This window comes from Oncorhynchus kisutch, linkage group LG12, assembly GCF_002021735.2.
Source record: "Oncorhynchus kisutch isolate 150728-3 linkage group LG12, Okis_V2, whole genome shotgun sequence".
NCBI classification, from domain to species: domain Eukaryota; kingdom Metazoa; phylum Chordata; class Actinopteri; order Salmoniformes; family Salmonidae; genus Oncorhynchus; species Oncorhynchus kisutch.
The window spans coordinates 49420242-49438081 of NC_034185.2; the positions used below are offsets into that span (position 1 = coordinate 49420242).

Genomic DNA, 17840 nt, shown 5'->3' on the forward strand with positions numbered 1-17840 from the left:
AAATCAGCAGGGGATCAAATACTTTTTCCACCTCACTGTACTTCATTACTACTTAGTTCTGTTACTCTCGGACAAAATAAAAATCCTTCATTAGTCCAACCTTCTTTCTGTCTGTATCCATCCCACCAGGCCCCAGAAGCAGAATGAAGGAAGCAGCAGTCGTGGCCATGAATCTGGCTGGCTCAACGTCTCCCAGCCGCCAGCTCCTATCAACGAATCCCCCTCCCCTCTACCCTATAGAGGGGCTAATATTCCCCGGCCCCAGGCCTTCGACCAGGCCTCCCAGGAGAGCTTCAGCAGCATGCCGGACCCAGCTGACCCCACCACCGTCACCAAGACCTTTAGGGCAGGACGTAAGGTCTCTGCCCAGGCCTGCCTGGCCTCCCGTGACAAGACGCCCAACTCCAAGAGGAGGACCCGGCGGGCCAAGGGACACCACAAGAACATGGGTATGATCCCCTGCTGATTTTGTACATTTGCTCACTGACAAAGAAATGATCAGTCTATAATTTTAATGGTAGTGTCGGGACATGCAGTGGTTTATATTGAGCGCTTTTTCTCGAACTTGACATTTTCCTTCCTCTCCGGCAGCTCAGTTAGGAAGGCCGGGAGGTAACTCGCTCCAACCACCACCACTGTGTAGCACCTGCCTGTTAATATATTTAAACCCTAAGAATAGATATTTGAAGACCTCTCAATATTTAGGAGATGAGCTGAAATGGTATTGCTCAAGGCGACTTGGTCAACACTATCTATGCAATAGACAAGTGCAGAAAGTTTTATTTTTTAACAAATGATGTGTAATGTTTTTCTGTTTTTCACACATTCTCCCCTCGATTTGTTTTGAATGTTTCTCTTTCCTTGCTTGTGTGTATCTCCAGGAGTGGAGAGTGACAGCGTGTCCAGCACGGCCGACTTTGTCCAGGAGAGGGCGCCGCAGCCCCATCGTCAGCGGGATCAGAACCAGAGCCTGCTGGACAAACTGACCCAGGAGAAACTGGACAGCAAGACCAAGACCGGCAACAAGCCCAACGACCTCTCCTCCGGTACAAAACCTTGACCCGATCACACCACACCACACCTTGTCCACTCACATCTTTAGTTTAATTATCATTTTTTTATTTGGTTTATGTCCTCACCTTTTCGTAATGTGACCACATTTTACATTTATTTATGTCGTCACTTTTTTGTTGTTGTTGATTTTCCTCACAGCGTATGCTTGGAGAACACCTTTCCTTTCTAACAGAATTGCATGCACTGAAGTGCCAGGTAAACTCACTCCTAGCACACAGCTAAGCACCAGCTAACACTGATTGTCACTGATTGAAGTTCAGAGTTTTTTTTTTTTTTACAACTTTTGTTTAATATCGGTCTTACAAGCAACCTTTAACCTTGGAATCTCTGGCTTGATCTAATATACTTGGCATTCTAATTGGCTTTAATATATATTTTTTAATGCAATTGCTTTTTCTTTCACATTTAAGAACATAAAACCTGAAATCTGGTACAATGTATTGGATTGTACAGTATCATTGCCTTTGATTAAAACCGTACATTGCTCTTAGAGAACTACTCGGTGTGCAGGCTTTTTCTTCAACCCTACTCTTGACACATCTGATTCAGCTAATCAAGGTCCTGATGAAGGTATGTTTCAGCAGGGCTGGAGCTAAAGCCTGCAACACCACCGCTTCACTACTGGATGGAAACCTGAGATTATATCCCCAATAGACTGCCACATATGACTGCTTCTTATTACTTGCGACAACATCTTCTAGAGTGTCTGTCTTGCGGTTTAACACCTCCAGGTGCCAGCAGTGACTTCTCCCTGTTCGAGGCCCTTAGGGAGACCATCTACTCAGAGGTGGCCACACTCATCTCCCAGAACGAGTCGCGGCCCCACTTCCTCATCGAGCTCTTCCACGAGCTGCAGCTGCTCAACACCGACTACCTGCGCCAGAGGGCACTCTACTCCCTACAGGTGAACACGTCCGATTGAGGATCTTGTGCTGATCCTGGACCAGCACTCCTACTCTGAGACTGTAAATAGTATTTCATACAATATATGGGTGAAGTTCATAGGAATGGATACAAGCCACAAGAAGCTGCTGATAAAGATCTGAGGGGTTGAAATGTTGTCGCTAAATTACGTAGGAGTGTCGAATGTTTATTTTTTTTCTCATAATGTACGGCTCCTTGTAACCTTCCTTGTTGTTGGAATCTCATGTTTAACCATGTCTCTCTGCTGTTGACCGCTAGGACATAGTGACCAGGCACTTGACGGACAAGAGTGCGGCCGAGGACCAGGCCTCCCTGGGTCCCGTGGCCTGGGCGGCCGGCTCCCAGTCAGAGCTCACCCCAAGTGAGAGCCTGGCCACCAGCGACGGGGTGAGACAGACGGATATACGCACACAGGGATATACGCACACAGGCATATATATATATATATATATATATATATATATATATTTTGGCTGTCATATCTCCCACTCCCTCCTCTCTCTTTTCAAATTTTCCAAAGCTCTCTTTTCTCTAGCTCGCTCTCTCCTATAGCTCATTCTCGACACCTCTCACTTTCTCTCAACATCTCTCGCTCTCTCCAGCCATCCATCTTAAACACTCTGCCCATCTATTTCTCTTCTCTCTCTCTCTCTCTCTCTCTCTCTCTCTCTCTCTCTCTCTCTCTCTCTCTCTACCTTTCTCTCTCTCTCTCTACCTTTCTCTCTCTCTCTCTACCTTTCTCTCTCTCTCTCTACCTTTCTCTCTACCTTTCTCTCTACCTTTCTCTCTCTCTCTACCTTTCTCTCTCTCTCTACCTTTCTCTCTCTCTCTACCTCTCTCTCTCTCTCTACCTTTCTCTCTCTCTCTCTACCTTTCTCTCTCTCTCTCTACCTTTCTCTCTACCTTTCTCTCTACCTTTCTCTCTCTCTCTACCTTTCTCTCTCTCTCTACCTTTCTCTCTCTCTCTACCTCTCTCTCTCTCTCTCTCTCTCTACCTCTCTCTCTCTCTCTACCTCTCTCTCTCTCTCTACCTCTCTCTCTCTCTCTACCTCTCTCTCTCTCTACCTCTCTCTCTCTCTCTACCTCTCTCTCTCTCTCTACCTCTCTCTCTCTCTCTCTACCTCTCTCTCTCTCTCTCTCTCTACCTCTCTCTCTCTCTCTCTCTCTACCTCTCTCTCTCTCTCTCTCTACCTCTCTCTCTCTCTCTCTCTACCTCTCTCTCTCTCTCTCTACCTCTCTCTCTCTCTCTACCTCTCTCTCTCTCTCTCTCTATATCTCTCTCTCTACCTCCTTTGTTCTCCACCCCCCACTCTCGTCTTTGATATCCAGTGTTCCAGTTGTCAGAAAGGCTGTGCCTTGCAGCCCATCCATCAATCTGAGCGAAGCGTTGCAGTTGCTGCCTGCCGGACAGATTAGATGTGTGGCTGTGCAGGTCTTTGTTCTAGCCCAGGTCCCCGGAGGTTTTGCTAAATTAGAACCATCCCTTTTGTAAATCACTCCTTTGTTCCCCAGTGATGGATGAGATGCCCGATTCCCCATGTTAGGAGAAAAGGATACAAGGGAAGATGCTCTGCCCATTGTTTTTAGTCTATTGCATCCCTCATTGATTTCATGAGAGAGAACAGGCGCGAAATACGTCAAGGGAGTTTAGCAGAGCTGTCTCTGAAATGAATCAGTTTTTTTTTTTTTTTCCCTCGTTCGAGACAATGATGGATGAATGGGTTCTCATTTTGGAAATGGTCTTTTTTCCCCCCCCTTTTCTCTAAATCGTGTTTGTGGTTGAGTAGTGTAACTGAATTCCCTTTTTACCTCTGTCTCTCAGGACGTGTCGGAGAAGAATATCCGGGTCATCAAGCATCACGACCCGAGTAAGAGGCGGAATGACGCAGAATCGGTGGACAACGAGAGCACCCTGTCCACCACCTCCAACCTGGAGCCGTTCGCTAACGACGATTTAGGTAAAAAAATAAAATAATGCGCAATCAAAAATGCACACAGTGCTCTAATATATACAGCACATTAGGTCAAAGGACAACTTTAGCTTGTGGTAACTTTACGTGAATGTATTATCCCTCATTGCTCTTCTAATATCCCTCTCTTGCTCTCTCCTGCCCCTTGCTGTGCTGCCAGGTAACACAGTAATCCACTTAGACAAGGCTCTCGCCAGGATGAGGGAGTATGAGCGCATGAAGCTCAAGGCTGAGCTTAGTCCCAACACCACTGCTGCTACTGCCTCTGAGGCCTCTGCTAACTCTTCTGCTAGCGCTGCTCAGCTGCTGGAAGGTACACATCTCTCGCTCTCTCTCGGCGGCTCTCTCGCTCTCTCTCGGCGGCTCTCTCGCTCTCTCTCGGCGGCTCTCTCGCTCTCTCTCGCTCTCTCTCGGCGGCTCTCTCGAGACGGTGCCGGCACGTTCGAGTCGAGACGTCGACATCGCTTACGTCGAGTCGTCGACCTCGCTCTCCGATCTTGAGGTCGGAGGGTGTGAGCATTCCCACTAGTGGTTCCAAGTGCAAAGCACTTTGGCTGTTTGCAGTCTCATGTAGAGGCTGTGAATTGTGCCATCTCACCCTCTTAGTAAAGAAAAATGGGACGTGGCAATGGTGTGCTGAGCTGTTTAGTTTTCTCTTGATGCCAGCTTACAAAACGCACACCTCAGATGGGAGATAATAAGTGTGCATGTGTGTAAAGGTGCGGGAGTATGGTCAGGTGACGTCCACTGTCCCCAGATCGACACCCAGCAGCTGGATCGACAGATTAAGGCCATCATGACTGAAGTCATCCCCTTCCTCAAGGTAGGACACTCAATACTCTATAGTGGTCTCCCTTTTGTCTCCTCTCCATTTATACTAGGGGTGGTCAATCCTTATCCTGGAAAGCTACTGAGAGTCGAAATATTCTTATGTTATGTCTTGTGTGACTTGAGCAATGATTCACATTATGTTCTAGGAACAGACATTTCACGCTTGGCAATGTTAAAAGCCCTTGTTTCTGCCTTAGCCAACCTGTTGATGTCCCAACAAACAATTTGACAAAGCTAGCATGCTTGAATCCAGCAGCAATGTGGTACCCAGGCTAGCAATGTAATATGTTGTTAAAGGCAAAGCCCTGAAAGAGGTTGTTGTGGTCTGTTAGGAGCACATGGACGAGGTGTGTTCCTACCAGCTGCTGACGTCGGTGCGACGCATGGTGCTCACCCTCACCCAGCAGAACGACGAGAGCAAGGAGTTTGTACGCTTCTTCCACCGACAGCTGGGAGGCATACTGCAGGTATGATAAGCATTTTTTTCCCCCTCCTTTATTTAACCAGGTAGGCTAGTTGAGAACAAGTTCTCATTTACAACTGCGACCTGGCCAAGATAAAGCATAGCAGTGTGAACCGACAACAACACAGAGTTACACATGGAGTAAACAAGTCAATAACACAGTAGGGGAAAAAAAGAGTCTATATACATTGTGTGCAAAAGGCATTAGGTAGGCAATAAATAGGCCATAGGAGCGAATAATTACAATTTAGCAGATTAACACTGGAGTGATAAATGATCAGATGATCATGTGCAAGTAGAGATACTGGTGTGCAAAGGAGCAGAAAAGTAAATAAATAAAAACAGTATGGGGATGAGGTAGGTCAATTGGGTGGGCTATTTACAGATGGACTATGTACAGCTGCAGCGTTATGATATTATAGCAAAGTTAGGGAGAGGTTTTCCCCATTGCGACTCTCAAACCTCAGATTAGTCTGGTAACTGTTTATTTTGGTAGAATAACAGCTAAAACTTGTTCGGGTGGACGTTTAACAAAGTGCAAACTAACGTGTGTGTAATATACACTGCTCAAAAAATAAAGGGAACACTTGAACAACACAATGTAACTCCAAGTCAATCACACTTCTGTGAAATCAAACTGTCCACTTAGGAAGCAACACTGATTGACAATAAATTTCACATGCTGTTATGCATGCATGCTTCCTGGCTGATGTTTTGGTCACTTTTGAATGCTGGCGGTGCTTTCACTCTAGTGGTAGCATGAGACGGAGTCTACAACCCACACAAGTGGCTCAGGTAGTGCAGCTCATCCAGGATGGCACATCAATGCGAGCTGTGGCAAGAAGGTTTGCTGTGTCTGTCAGCGTAGTGTCCAGAGCATGGAGGCGCTACCAGGAGACAAGCCAGTACATCAGGAGACGTGGAGGAGGCCGTCGGAGGGCAACAACCCAGCAGCAGGACCGCTACCTCCGCCAAGGAGGAGCACTGCCAGAGCCCTGCAAAATGACCTCCAGCAGGCCACAAATGTGCATGTGTCTGCTCAAACGGTCAGAAACAGACTCCATGAGGGTGGTATGAGGGCCCGACGTCCACAGTGGGGGTTGTGCTTACAGCCCAACACCGTGCAGGACGTTTGACATTTGCCATTTGCCAGAGAACACCAAGATTGGCAAATTCGCCACTGGCGCCCTGTGCTCTTCACAGATGAAAGCAGGTTCACACTGAGCACGTGACAGACGTGACAGAGTCTGGAGACGCTGTGGAGAACGTTCTGCTGCCTGCAACAGGTCAACATAGGCGGTAGGTCAGTCATGGTGTGAGGTGGCATTTCTTTGGGGGGCCGCACAGCCCTCCATGTGCTCGCCAGAGGTAGCCTGACTGCCAGGTACTGAGATGAGATCCTCAGACCCCTTGTGAGACCATATGCTGGTGCGGTTGGCCCTGGGTTCCTCCTAATGCAAGACAATGCTAGACCTCATGTGGCGGAAGTGTGTCAGCAGTTCCTGCAAGAGGAAGGCATTGATGCTATGGACTGGCCCGCCCGTTCCCCAGACCTGAATCCAATTGAGCACATCTGGGACATCATGTCTCGCTCCATCCACCAACACCACGTTGCACCACAGACTGTCCAGGAGTTGGCGGATGCTTTAGTCCAGGTCTGGTAGGAGATCCCTCAGGAGACCATCCGCCACCTCATCAGGAGCATGCCCAGGAGTTGTAGGGAGGTCATACAGACACGTGGAGGCCACACACACACTACTGAGCCTCATTTTGACTTGTTTTAAGGACATTACATCAAAGTTGGATCAGCCTGTAATGTGGTTTTCCACTTTAATTTTGAGTGTGACTCCAAAATCCAGACCTCCATGGGTTGATAAATTTGATTTCCATTGATCATTTTTGTGTGATTTTGTTGTCAGGACATTCAACTATGTGAAGAAAAAAGTATTTAATAAGAATATTTCATTCATTCAGATCTAGGATGTGTTATTTTAGTGTTCCCTTTATTTTGTTTGAGCAGTGTATATTATCCAGAAATATTGGTTCAGCCATTTTTTTAAATAAGTAGTATCAGCAAAGATTTGTATAACTAAACCAAGATAGGCTGTGGTCTGTCGTTTCCAATGGGAACAAATGAGCCATAGTGGTCTGAACAAGCAAGGCTGGGGGCAGAGCCAAGCCACACAGTGCAGCGTTCTTAGATTTTCTCAACACCTATACTGTCTATTATCTAGTGCTGTTTTAGCTTAACGTTATTGTCAAAATTGAGCCTGAAGTTTCTCCCTCCCCCTCAGGACTCTCTGAGTAAGTTTGTAGGACGTACTCTAAAGGACTGTGGCGAGGACCTGCTGGTGGAGATCTCTGAAATCCTGTTTAACGAGCTGGCCTTCTTCAGACTCATGCAGGACCTGGACAGCAACAGCAGTAGTACTGCTACTATAGCTAACTCCCAAGCCAGACACAAGAACCACAGGAGACAATCTCCTAATAATAACCAAGTCAAGCGTGAACACAGGAATAATGAGGTAGGTGGGGGGGGATAGGGGTGAGTGTGTTTTCATATTGGATTTGTGTGTGTGTGTGTGTGTGTCATTTGATCTGACTAAATAAGGGAATCAATTTCAAGACTGAACATTTCCATCTACTTTCAGGAGAACAAGTCGCCGGCGGTCGAGAAGTCCTTTTCCCCAGTGTATCTTGAAGACAAAGTGAGGAAATCAACATTCAACATCTGATTTTCTAGTGTGGTTTCAAGCCAGATCTCTCTTTTTAGACTACACATCGTGTAGCACAGGGGTGTCTAACTCATCAAATGTTATATTTCTTTGTCGCCAAACTTAGCAAAAAAATATACGTTTTTGGCATTTTCGACCCTCCCTAAATGTGTAGCTTTAATTTCAGTGATTATTAGCTGGACACTGTATGAATGTAGGTCCATTATAATTTTACAGTTTCAATTTGGTTTAGTCATTTGAAAGTATATTTAGTTTGTTTTCTACCCCCAAAAATTTTTAGTGAAAAAAAGGTCATTTGACACCCCTAGTGTAGTCTAAAGGTTGGGGTTAAGGATAGTGTAAATGTCTTAAATAACTTTATCTCACTCTGTGTGACAGGATGAAGACGAGACGGAGCAGAAAAAGACAGAGAGGAAGGACAGCAGGAGCAGCGAGACCTCTGAGATGGAGGACGATGGAGAGAGTCTGCCTCTCTCTATTAGTGAGTGAACACTACAATACGAGAAGCCACAATTAGCCTAAACGCTTCTCTGCAAAGTGAGTTAGTTCAACCACAGCAAACATTGCTAGTGACCGTAACTACTAGAGGAAGCTTGTGATCGACTGTTCTGCAGGTTCACAATGGAGGATTTGTTGTGAATCTTTCTGGTCAAATCGTTACAACTCCCGCCAATCTATTTCCAACCAAGTAAACCCCTACTAGGATTTATGACGAGTGCCACACCCTAGACTAGTCATCTCCCAGTGCTTAACCCTTCATGGTTGTTCTTTGCCAGGTCTGTCCAAGGCAGAGACCCAGGCCCTGACAAACTACGGCAGTGGGGAGGATGAGAACGAGGTGGAGGAGATGGAGGAGTTTGAAGCTGAGCCCCAGGACGTCCAGACCTCCCTGCAAGCTAGCAATGACGGAGTCGAGCAACGGGTTAGGACACGTGCCCACACACACTCAGTACACACACACACTCAGTACACACACTTCCACTAGACTCTCTAGTTACCATCTTCTCCTCTATTTCAGGGAGCAGCAAATGGAAACCGAGAGACAAAGTCAGACCAAGAAAGCTCTGAGAGTAACGATGGTAAGAACGCTCACTGTTGTGTTTTCTGTCTCTTTAGTTTTTAGTCAACCACAATACTACCTGTTTTTCTTTTCATCTACCTTTTGCTGTGTACATAGTCCACATTTTGATAAATGGCTGTCGGGTGTTTTCATTATAGCAATGTTTGGTCTGATGGATGCCTGTGTGTTTTCAGCCCCTCTGATTCTCAATTAACCCCATTCCCCCCCCTCCCCTATCCTTTGTCTCTCCCTTTTTCCCTCACCTTCTCCTCTCCATCCTAAACTTTCCTGCTTGCTTATCCTCCCGCCCCGCCCAGTCAAGAGCAGTAAGTCCGAGTCCATCGAGGTGGTGGACTCCCCAGAGGAAGAGGGGGAGGGTGTGGAGCACAGGAGGCCAGAGAGGGAGAGCCAGGGAGGTGCGGCCTCAGCCACCACCAACTACCAGGAGGGCTCCCACTCCCAGAGCTCAAACAGCAGCAGCAGCCCTGACACAGAGTCACCCGTCATGGTCAACATAGATGTAAGACCACTACACAGGCCTATGGTCCTTTTTTTTCCTTTTTTTAAACTACAAAAATCTATTTAAAAAGTTGATTTTTATATATATTTTATTTTTGTATTTATTTTTTAAATGTGTATTCCAATGTCTTTATTGCATTTCCAAACTTTCTAATGCTTTCATTTAATTCATGCAGGAGGTGGGATCAGGAAACACGAGCCAGAAGTCCGACGAGGAAGACTTTGTCAAAGTGGAGGACTTACCCATGCAGCTCAGTGTCATATGTGAGGTGGGACAAGACAGAATGACTCCATTTCCCCTGTTATCAATACGTCCACTTCCCTTTTTCCTCTTCTTACAAACTCTGATCATTGGTCTTGTGAAATCGAATAATCTGTGTGTGTGTGTGATGAACAGGAGGCGCTCCAGAAGAGGATAGTCGAGGAACAGCAGAATAATAATCTGTCTGCTGAGATCCTCAATGGGAACACTGACACACTGGCTGGACTAGTGGGCAATGGACACACACTCAAAGAACCAGGTAGGTACAGACCGTGCCTAGTGAAATGTTTCACTGTCTGGCAGAGTTTTATGAAACCGGTAGAGTGCAACTTCTGAACAGAATGTCCAGGTAAATAAATGTATGTTGCAGAACTGATATTATTCTGTCATGTAAATGTTGGCTATATACTATTGTATCCATCTCCTGTGTTTGCGATATCTCCAGGAAGAATGATTCTTCTACCTTTTTTCTCATCTTTCTTACAGAAACGATAGGTGCACAAAGTGCATGAAAATAATCTTGTACGAACATTGTCTGATTGACCACTACAGAATCATCCTAAAGATGTTCAGACTCCTATTTGTACTTGATTGGATGGCGAGACAATGTCATGATGTGCTAGTGACTGAGCGTCACTCGAAACGGTTAGAACAACTAAAACTGTAATGTAACCAACACTGTTTTTGTTTATTTCTACTCCCGAGGCTGTATCTATGAAGCACATCAGAGTAGGAGTGCTGAAGATCGAAGATCAGTTTGGTCTTTTAGATAATACATAGAGTGTATGGACAAGTTGGACCTGATCCTAGATCAGCACCCCTGCTCTGAGACGGTTGATACATACTGCCCCTGATTCCTGAATGTGTTCTATGATTTGTTGCTAATTTGGGGTTTTAGGGTGGGGTTTCTCTCTCGATCAATGCTGCTGTTACAAGCCTCGTTTGAATCCAGTAAACTTGTTAAATCACCTTAGTTCTGTTTGTCATTTTGAATTGTTTTATTTGTTCTGTCTTCTTGGCCTAGTTTAATTCTCGCTAGCTCCCATGCTTTTTTTAAAGCATCTGACCCTTTGAACTCGAACTACAACTTCAAACTACATTCAGCCTGCTGGTGAGGCGTTTCATCCTCTTTGGCTGTAACGACCACATTGTCTCCTCATTTCATGGGGCTGTCGGTCATCTTTACATGTCAACATGCCTACAAAAAGGTAACATTTTATTTTGCTTGTTTCTTGGGGCAATTTCCCACTGTATGTAGTTAAGAATAAAATGGAACTTTGCAAAGCAGTGGCTTGTCTTTGGGTTTAACTAGTGTAGTTTACTTGAATGCAAATAATGTGAACTGATTGAACTGCTTTCATGAGGCCAGTTTATTCCTGGGCACTTTCTCAAAGTAAAAATCTTCCTCTTCTCTGATTTGTATAGAATTGGTTAATGAGGTCTTTCCTTGTTATCCCTACCGCAGTAGAAAGGCTAATACATGTTAATTTAGAACAAAGCAGTGAGGTGCCATTTGGCCTATATAGAAATGAAAGTAGAACTGAATCCAACGTTTACATGATTTTATTTGCATTTTAGTCATTTAGTGTACTTTGTATAATCTCAAACAAATACATCCAGTATCTAGACTATTCTTGGAAAATGTGGGGTGACAAGTGTTAGGCTTTCAAGGCAATTGTAATTTGTGCGCATAGGAGTCCGTTTTTTTTTTCAAACAAATAGGATCACTTTTCAGAATAACCAAGGGTATGTGTCATCTTGTAACTTTACAGGCATGATTTGGAAATGTTACGTGCACATTCAATCACAGGTGTTTTGGGTTGCTTGTATGACAAAGCTATTATAATCCTCAATGTCATCTTTCAAAATACATAGACCAAAAGTTGCCCGTCAAAACCCATACAGAGCTGTGAATCAGAGAACATGAGCTCTGATGTTACTGTACATCCACTATGTTCCAATTTAGGTGCTTATTAGTGCCCATGGGTTAAGCAATTGAGGTTGAGGCAATATTTGGATCAGAGCAGTTAGTGCAAAGACTTGAAATATGTACAACATGATTATCCAGTTTCTGAATCAGTTAAGCCCATCTCCCCACCACTGTTCTGTGCAATAGATAATTTAGAAACCGATCTGAGGTCTGTTGGAGGCTTCACCAGGGCATGCAGGGGTTGGGGCAGTCACGGATGTAGGATTCCAGTTTGCCCTCGTTCACATCCATCAACGTGGTGTATGTGGTCAACTGCAATGACAAGAAGTCAATGTCACTCGGGTATGAAATGCATAAATCCTGTCAGTATTGTTGAAAAATACTGACAGGATTTATGCATTTCATTTGATGAATTGTTCAATTGCGAAAATGGTTGATACTACAGTAAATAAGGACTCACCTTGTTCAAGACTGGTTTTGTCGACAGCACGTCATACACCGTCTTCAGTGAGATGTTCTGAGGAGAAAGTGAAATAATCTTAGCACCGAGTAAATTTGTACAGGAAATATAATGTAAGGAGCAGAGCTGACCCTTTTTGGTCAGCCATGGAATGGTTGTAATACTCACTGCCTGCATGGTCTGGTTCATACACTTCATGGCTGGAGTCCTTCGGTTGTCCAAGAACAGAGGCTCCTTCCAGTGATCATAGTTGGTTTCCAGAACGTACCAGCGGCCCAGCTTCAGCTCAATCCTTCACAACAGGAGTATAATGTTTCCTGATTAAATCAAGAATATCTAGGCATACCAGTGCTAAAGGCGTCACTACCTATCCTGGTTCGATCCCGGGCTGTGTTGCAGCTGACCGGGAAACCCATGAGGCGGCGCACAATTAGCCCAGCGTCATCTGGAGTAAGGGAGGGTTTGACCGGCTGGGATGTCCTTGTCCCATTGCACTCTAGCGACTCCTTGTGGCGGCTGAGCGCATGCACACTGACATTGGTCGCCAGCTGTATGGTATTTCGTCCGACACATTGGTGCGGCTGGCTTCCGGGTTACGTGATATGTGTGTCGGTGGGGTACGCGCGGCTCTTGACCTTCGCCAAATCCGTATGGGAGAAGACTAACTACCACTTGGATATCACAAAATTGGGGAGAAAGTAAAACCAAGAATATCAGCTAGACTTTTCAGATTCCCCTTTTGTAGTGTTGATCACATCCCTGAATGTTTTACAAACCAAGTGTTTTAACAATATGACTATTGTGATGCAAGGTGATCTTGGGCATCATCTACATTCATAAGTTGAAATTTGTCCTCTAGAATTTCTAAATGCATAAATGTGGGATTTCGTTCCACCCCAGCAACTTTTCAAATCAGACATGCTAGTGCTGGGCTGGAACAGAAGCCTGCCCATCCAGTATTTCTCCATGACACAAGTTAGAGACCCCTGCTGCACTAGAAATGTGTTATTGATAGGGTAGTTGAAATTGGATACTAATGTGTTTTAACCACTCACTCCCAGATGTCGAGGCTGAGGACTCTGGAGCGGGTGATGACACAGCCCTGGCCCGTCTGGTTCCCTCCCAGGATGAAGTAGGCCGGGGCCAGCAGCTTGGTCTGGGCCAGAAGGTTCTTTGCCTCCTCGTAGCTGGACACACACAGGGTTAAAGAGAATGTTTTTGTGAGACCAAAGAAATGTCAGTTTCAAAATGCTGGTCTTGAATGTGCTCAGATTTTCCTCCATAATAGAGCCCTGATTCCACTTCGCTAAGTATTGCCATCATATTAATTCATGGCTGGGGGCAGTATTGAGTAGCTTGGATGAATAAGGTGCCCAGAGTAAACTGTCTGCTACTCAGGCCCAGTTGCTAATATATGCATATTATTTGGATAGAAAACACTGAAGTTTCTAAAACTGTTTGAATGATATCTGTGTATAACATAACCTGAGAAAAAATCCAACCAGGAAGTGGGAAATCTGAGGTTTGTAGTTTTTTTACTCTTTGCCTATTGAATATAGTCTATGGGGTCAAATTGCACTTCCTAAGGCTTCCACTAGATGTCAGTCTTTAGAACCTTGTTTGATGCTTCTACTGTGAAGGAGGGATTGAGTCAGGTCTGGCAGAGTGGCATGAGTGTTAGCTTGAGTTCCATTTGAATTTCTGAAGGCAAAGGAATTGTCCAGTTGGAACATTATTGAAGATTTATGATAATATCGATTCGACATGTTTCTACGAATGGTAATAACTTTTTTGACTGTGTCTGAACTAAGCGATCGTGTATTTGGATTACTACGCTAAACGCGTGTACAAAAAGGAGGTATTCGGACATAAATGGACTTTATCGAACAAATCAAACATTTATTTTGGAACTGGGATTCCATTCTGATGAAGATCAAAAGGTATGTGAATATTTATAATGCTATTTCTGACTTGACTCCAACATGGCGGATATCTGTACGGCTTGATTTGTCTGAGCGCTGTACTCAGATTATTGCATGGTTTGCTTTTTCCGAAATCTGACACAGCGGTTGCATTAAGGAGAAGTATATCTAATTCTGTGCATCTTATATTAAAGTTGAGTATTTCTGTAAATTGACATGGCTCTCTGCAATATCACCAGATGTTTTGGAACTACTGAAAATAACGTACCAATGTTAACTCAGATTTTTGTATATAAATATGAACTTTATCAAACAAAACATACATGTATTGTGTAACATGAAGTCCTATGAGTGTCATCTGATGAAGATCAAAGGTTAATGATTAATTTCTCTCTTTCTGCTTTTTGTGACTCCTCTTTGGCTGGAAAAAACACAGCCATTTTCTGTGACTAGGTGCTGACCTAACAATCGTTTAGTGTGCTTTCGCTGTAAAGCCTGACACTGGTGGGATTAACAAGTTTTTCTTTAAAAATTGTGTAAAATATTTCTGTTTGAGGAATTTAAATTTCTTTTTTGAATTTGGCACCCTGCACTTTCACTGGCAGACATATCGATCCCGTTAGCGGGATCTAAGCCATAAGAAGTTTCAAAGCAAGAATATGTATTACCTTCAATAAGAAAAAAAGAAGTAATTTGATACTTCCATGAAAGTAGAACTATACCTGGTAGCATTCTCTAAGACGGAACGAGTGAGGAAACTCATCCACATCCCATCTCTATGCCCCAGGATCCACTCCACAATCCCTGAGAGGACAGACACACTTAACATTCCCCGCTCCGCATTCATCACAGGTCTATAATGTACTGATTGAGAGACCGAGAGTCTTGGGTAGCTCACCGATGTATCCGCCATCAAGGCTGAAGCGCTCATTCATGGTCAGAGTGAAAGCATGCTTCAAAGAAAATGAGAAATGTTAAATTACTGTCTCACAACTACCATAATATTAAAACAGATGTAAGAAAGCAATTTTGTCATCATTGGTTAAAAAGAGCACTTCAGCGTCACGTTCAAAAGATAATGTTGATTTCTTCCATTTGTGCCTGCTGAATGCAGCCCGGAGCAGACTGGAACTCACCGGCTTGATGCCAGTCAACATGCCCACGTAGCCGGCAAAGTTAGTGGACTTGAAGATCGTCTTGTTGCCTCTCTGGAAGTCGATGTTGACCACCAGAGGCTTGAGTTTCTCTGTTATTAACCAGGACCTGTTTTTCATGTCCCACCTGGTAGAGAAAGAAACAAGAGCATTACTTTCCAGAAAATAAAAGGTGTAGCAACTGGAAAAAGGTGAAAAATTATTGGTTAAAGAGGTATCATTCACCCAAATTACAAATGCACACATGATCTAAAATCAGTGACTGACTAGCAATTTGGGTTTGTAATAGCTCCTATCAACACAATGCATGGTAGGACCCTTCATGTGGCATTCTTACCCCATGAATAGTCCAAAGTCCATATTCCGCCCATGGATAAGGTTACCTATGACAATGCAAGGAGGAACCAAAATGCTGTGTGTACATGAACTTCAAGCGTCACATCCTACCACGATGACATGTACTTGCTGCATGATTAAAGTATTGATTGAAATGTGTCATAACAAACATGAGCTACTTGCCATTTGAGTCCTCTGCCACTAGAGAAGTGCACACCGTAAAGACCTCATAGAAGATGTTGAAGAGGACAACCTCGCCTAGAGTGAAACATGTATAATAAAATCAGAATAGAGGCCGATGAGACAGAAACTAGAGACTGATAGTGATGTTGTGGCCATGGGTTGGAATAAGGCAATTGTGGGTTAATGTATATTACCAAGGGGAACACCGGAGGCGGTCGCAATTCCTTTTATTTCCTCGTTGAATGGGTAGGGAAGGGTGTTCACTATCAAAGGCTGCAGAACACAAAACCATGAGTCATGGATCAGAAACAGTTACATGATTAAATCAAACAATAATTGAAATTATTTCATGTGACGAGGTGTAATCGTTTTCCAGTGAAATGACCAAACGCTCTCACCAAGTCCTTGTCGACCAAATCTATCAGTTTCCCACTAGGAACCAAAGCATTTGCCAAATCCCTGATAGCTTGGATCAAGGTGACCAACTGAAGAAAACCAGACAAATAGTGAATAAGAAAACAGTAATGTAAATACATTTATGTAATTTAAATGGATACAAACAAGACATGTAATACTCTCACCTCAGCTTTTTTGTCAGTCATGATTAGCTTCCATCTTTCGCTGGGGGGCAAATCCAGGTCTATTGTGTACCAGGTGACAGACCCTTTGAATCTGATCAAAATCGTGACATTATAAATGTTAGATTGATGCATAATGACATTGAGGTCACTTTACTATCCCCTGAAAAGTGGTATTGCACAATATTGTCACGTGAGATTCATTTGATGAGAATACAGTAGTCAATGTTGCCCTATGGACAGAGGCAGGTAGCTAATGACAATACGCACCTGTTATACAAACACTTCCTGTTAACCTTCCATAATGTATGCCGCCTCATGCATGAACTTGTGCCAGGTGTTACACAATGTATGCAAGTTGTTTAGATGTTATGGACATTTGACAGCACCTTGGACAACCAGCTAACATACTCTAACTAATGGCAAATACTTACGTTGGACCTTTGGGAGGGTACATGCCCGTCTGACATTCTTCGGTATACTGTTAGAGGGTGAAAGAAAGAAAAGCTTTGTTCATGTGCAGACGCACTTTCTAGCTAGCACTCAGGCTAACAAATATTTGGCTGACAGTTTACGATTACAGAATAGTCATTATTTGGATGCACTTACCGGTGGTATAAACTGTGTCGATACTCCAGTTAACGACACCAAGAGAATACAACAAAACTTATCCATATTGTGCCCCGTTTGTGTGCGTGAAGCTTCTCCCGACTTTTAGTCCGCTTCAAAATACGGAAGTGCATGCTTTCCTCGTGATTTGAGAGGAGCGTACCATTACACTATAGGCAGGCGGCTACAACAGATTTTACACATGGCATGTTCTCTGATTCAGATACAATATTTGTTTTCTTTATGTCGCGTATTAAAAATATAAGTGGTTAAGTGTATAAATAGGCTCCTACTGATGTAGAAATTATATACATATTTCCTCCCACCCCTGATACTGGTACATTCCTGATTGTTTCACTTCAGTATAACAATGACATGACTGGCAATTTAAGATCAATGGAGTGGGATAATTGTAGTTAAAGTTCGTCACAGGTTACTCATAAAACAACTTTAAGGGGTTGTGACAATTGACTTTTTAAAGCTAATTCGCTTGTCAACAAAAGCTGTTCAAAATAGGTTGAAAAGTATATGAGGCAAAACTGAGGCGTTTTGTCATATTCACACCATGAAGCTGTAGGGATAAGTGGGGTACGTGAGCTACATTTCTTTTTAAACACAATTAATAATTTGACCAAATATTTAGAAAGAGGTAATAATTTCATGAAGTATGTGAAGGAAGAAACCACACGGGGAAAGTAGTAAGCAAGTTAGGTTCCAAAAACAGATTTTGAACTAGTCAAATAATTAATTTGTTTTAGAGGTTTCATGATGCTTGTATCAAAACCAAGGTAAATAATTTTAAGATTGTTCTATACATCAGTTGGGGTCTC

The 17840-nt window shown here is 43.8% G+C and overlaps 2 protein-coding genes across 9 annotated transcripts in view; one reads left to right on the top strand and one right to left on the bottom strand.

Annotated features, from left to right (window-relative positions):
• LOC109901125 (pericentriolar material 1 protein) overlaps positions 1 to 11125 on the top strand; it is a 36632-nt gene extending 25507 nt beyond the window's left edge. For 3 of the 8 annotated variants that reach the window (XM_020497162.2, XM_020497164.2, XM_020497163.2), the window contains exons 23-40: positions 130 to 449; positions 882 to 1046; positions 1213 to 1269; positions 1806 to 1978; positions 2257 to 2385; positions 3821 to 3956; positions 4129 to 4281; positions 4688 to 4791; positions 5132 to 5266; positions 7557 to 7787; positions 7914 to 7970; positions 8376 to 8478; positions 8774 to 8919; positions 9016 to 9076; positions 9375 to 9577; positions 9753 to 9845; positions 9974 to 10097; positions 10325 to 11125. In XM_020497162.2, coding sequence (XP_020352751.1) covers positions 130 to 449; positions 882 to 1046; positions 1213 to 1269; positions 1806 to 1978; positions 2257 to 2385; positions 3821 to 3956; positions 4129 to 4281; positions 4688 to 4791; positions 5132 to 5266; positions 7557 to 7787; positions 7914 to 7970; positions 8376 to 8478; positions 8774 to 8919; positions 9016 to 9076; positions 9375 to 9577; positions 9753 to 9845; positions 9974 to 10097; positions 10325 to 10350 — 2416 coding nt within the window. In that variant the 3' untranslated portion in view covers positions 10351 to 11125. The remainder of the gene's footprint in view (positions 1 to 129; positions 450 to 881; positions 1047 to 1212; positions 1270 to 1805; positions 1979 to 2256; positions 2386 to 3820; positions 3957 to 4128; positions 4282 to 4687; positions 4792 to 5131; positions 5267 to 7556; positions 7788 to 7913; positions 7971 to 8375; positions 8479 to 8773; positions 8920 to 9015; positions 9077 to 9374; positions 9578 to 9752; positions 9846 to 9973; positions 10098 to 10324) is intronic. The other 5 variants (XM_020497166.2, XM_031837754.1, XM_020497165.2 and 2 more) reach the window with 3 other exon arrangements.
• A 260-nt stretch (positions 11126 to 11385) lies between these two features.
• Positions 11386 to 17592, bottom strand: LOC109901126 (acid ceramidase). Its single transcript, XM_020497167.2, has 14 exons — positions 17011 to 17592; positions 16836 to 16882; positions 16405 to 16495; positions 16222 to 16308; positions 16018 to 16096; positions 15824 to 15898; positions 15642 to 15687; positions 15287 to 15431; positions 15049 to 15103; positions 14873 to 14954; positions 13284 to 13415; positions 12397 to 12520; positions 12229 to 12285; positions 11386 to 12080 (listed from the first exon to the last, which is right to left on the bottom strand). Exons 1-14 carry the CDS (start codon positions 17074 to 17076, stop codon positions 11991 to 11993), a joined length of 1176 nt encoding a protein of 391 aa, XP_020352756.1. The 5' UTR covers positions 17077 to 17592; the 3' UTR covers positions 11386 to 11990.
• Between the last annotated feature and the right edge of the window lie 248 nt (positions 17593 to 17840).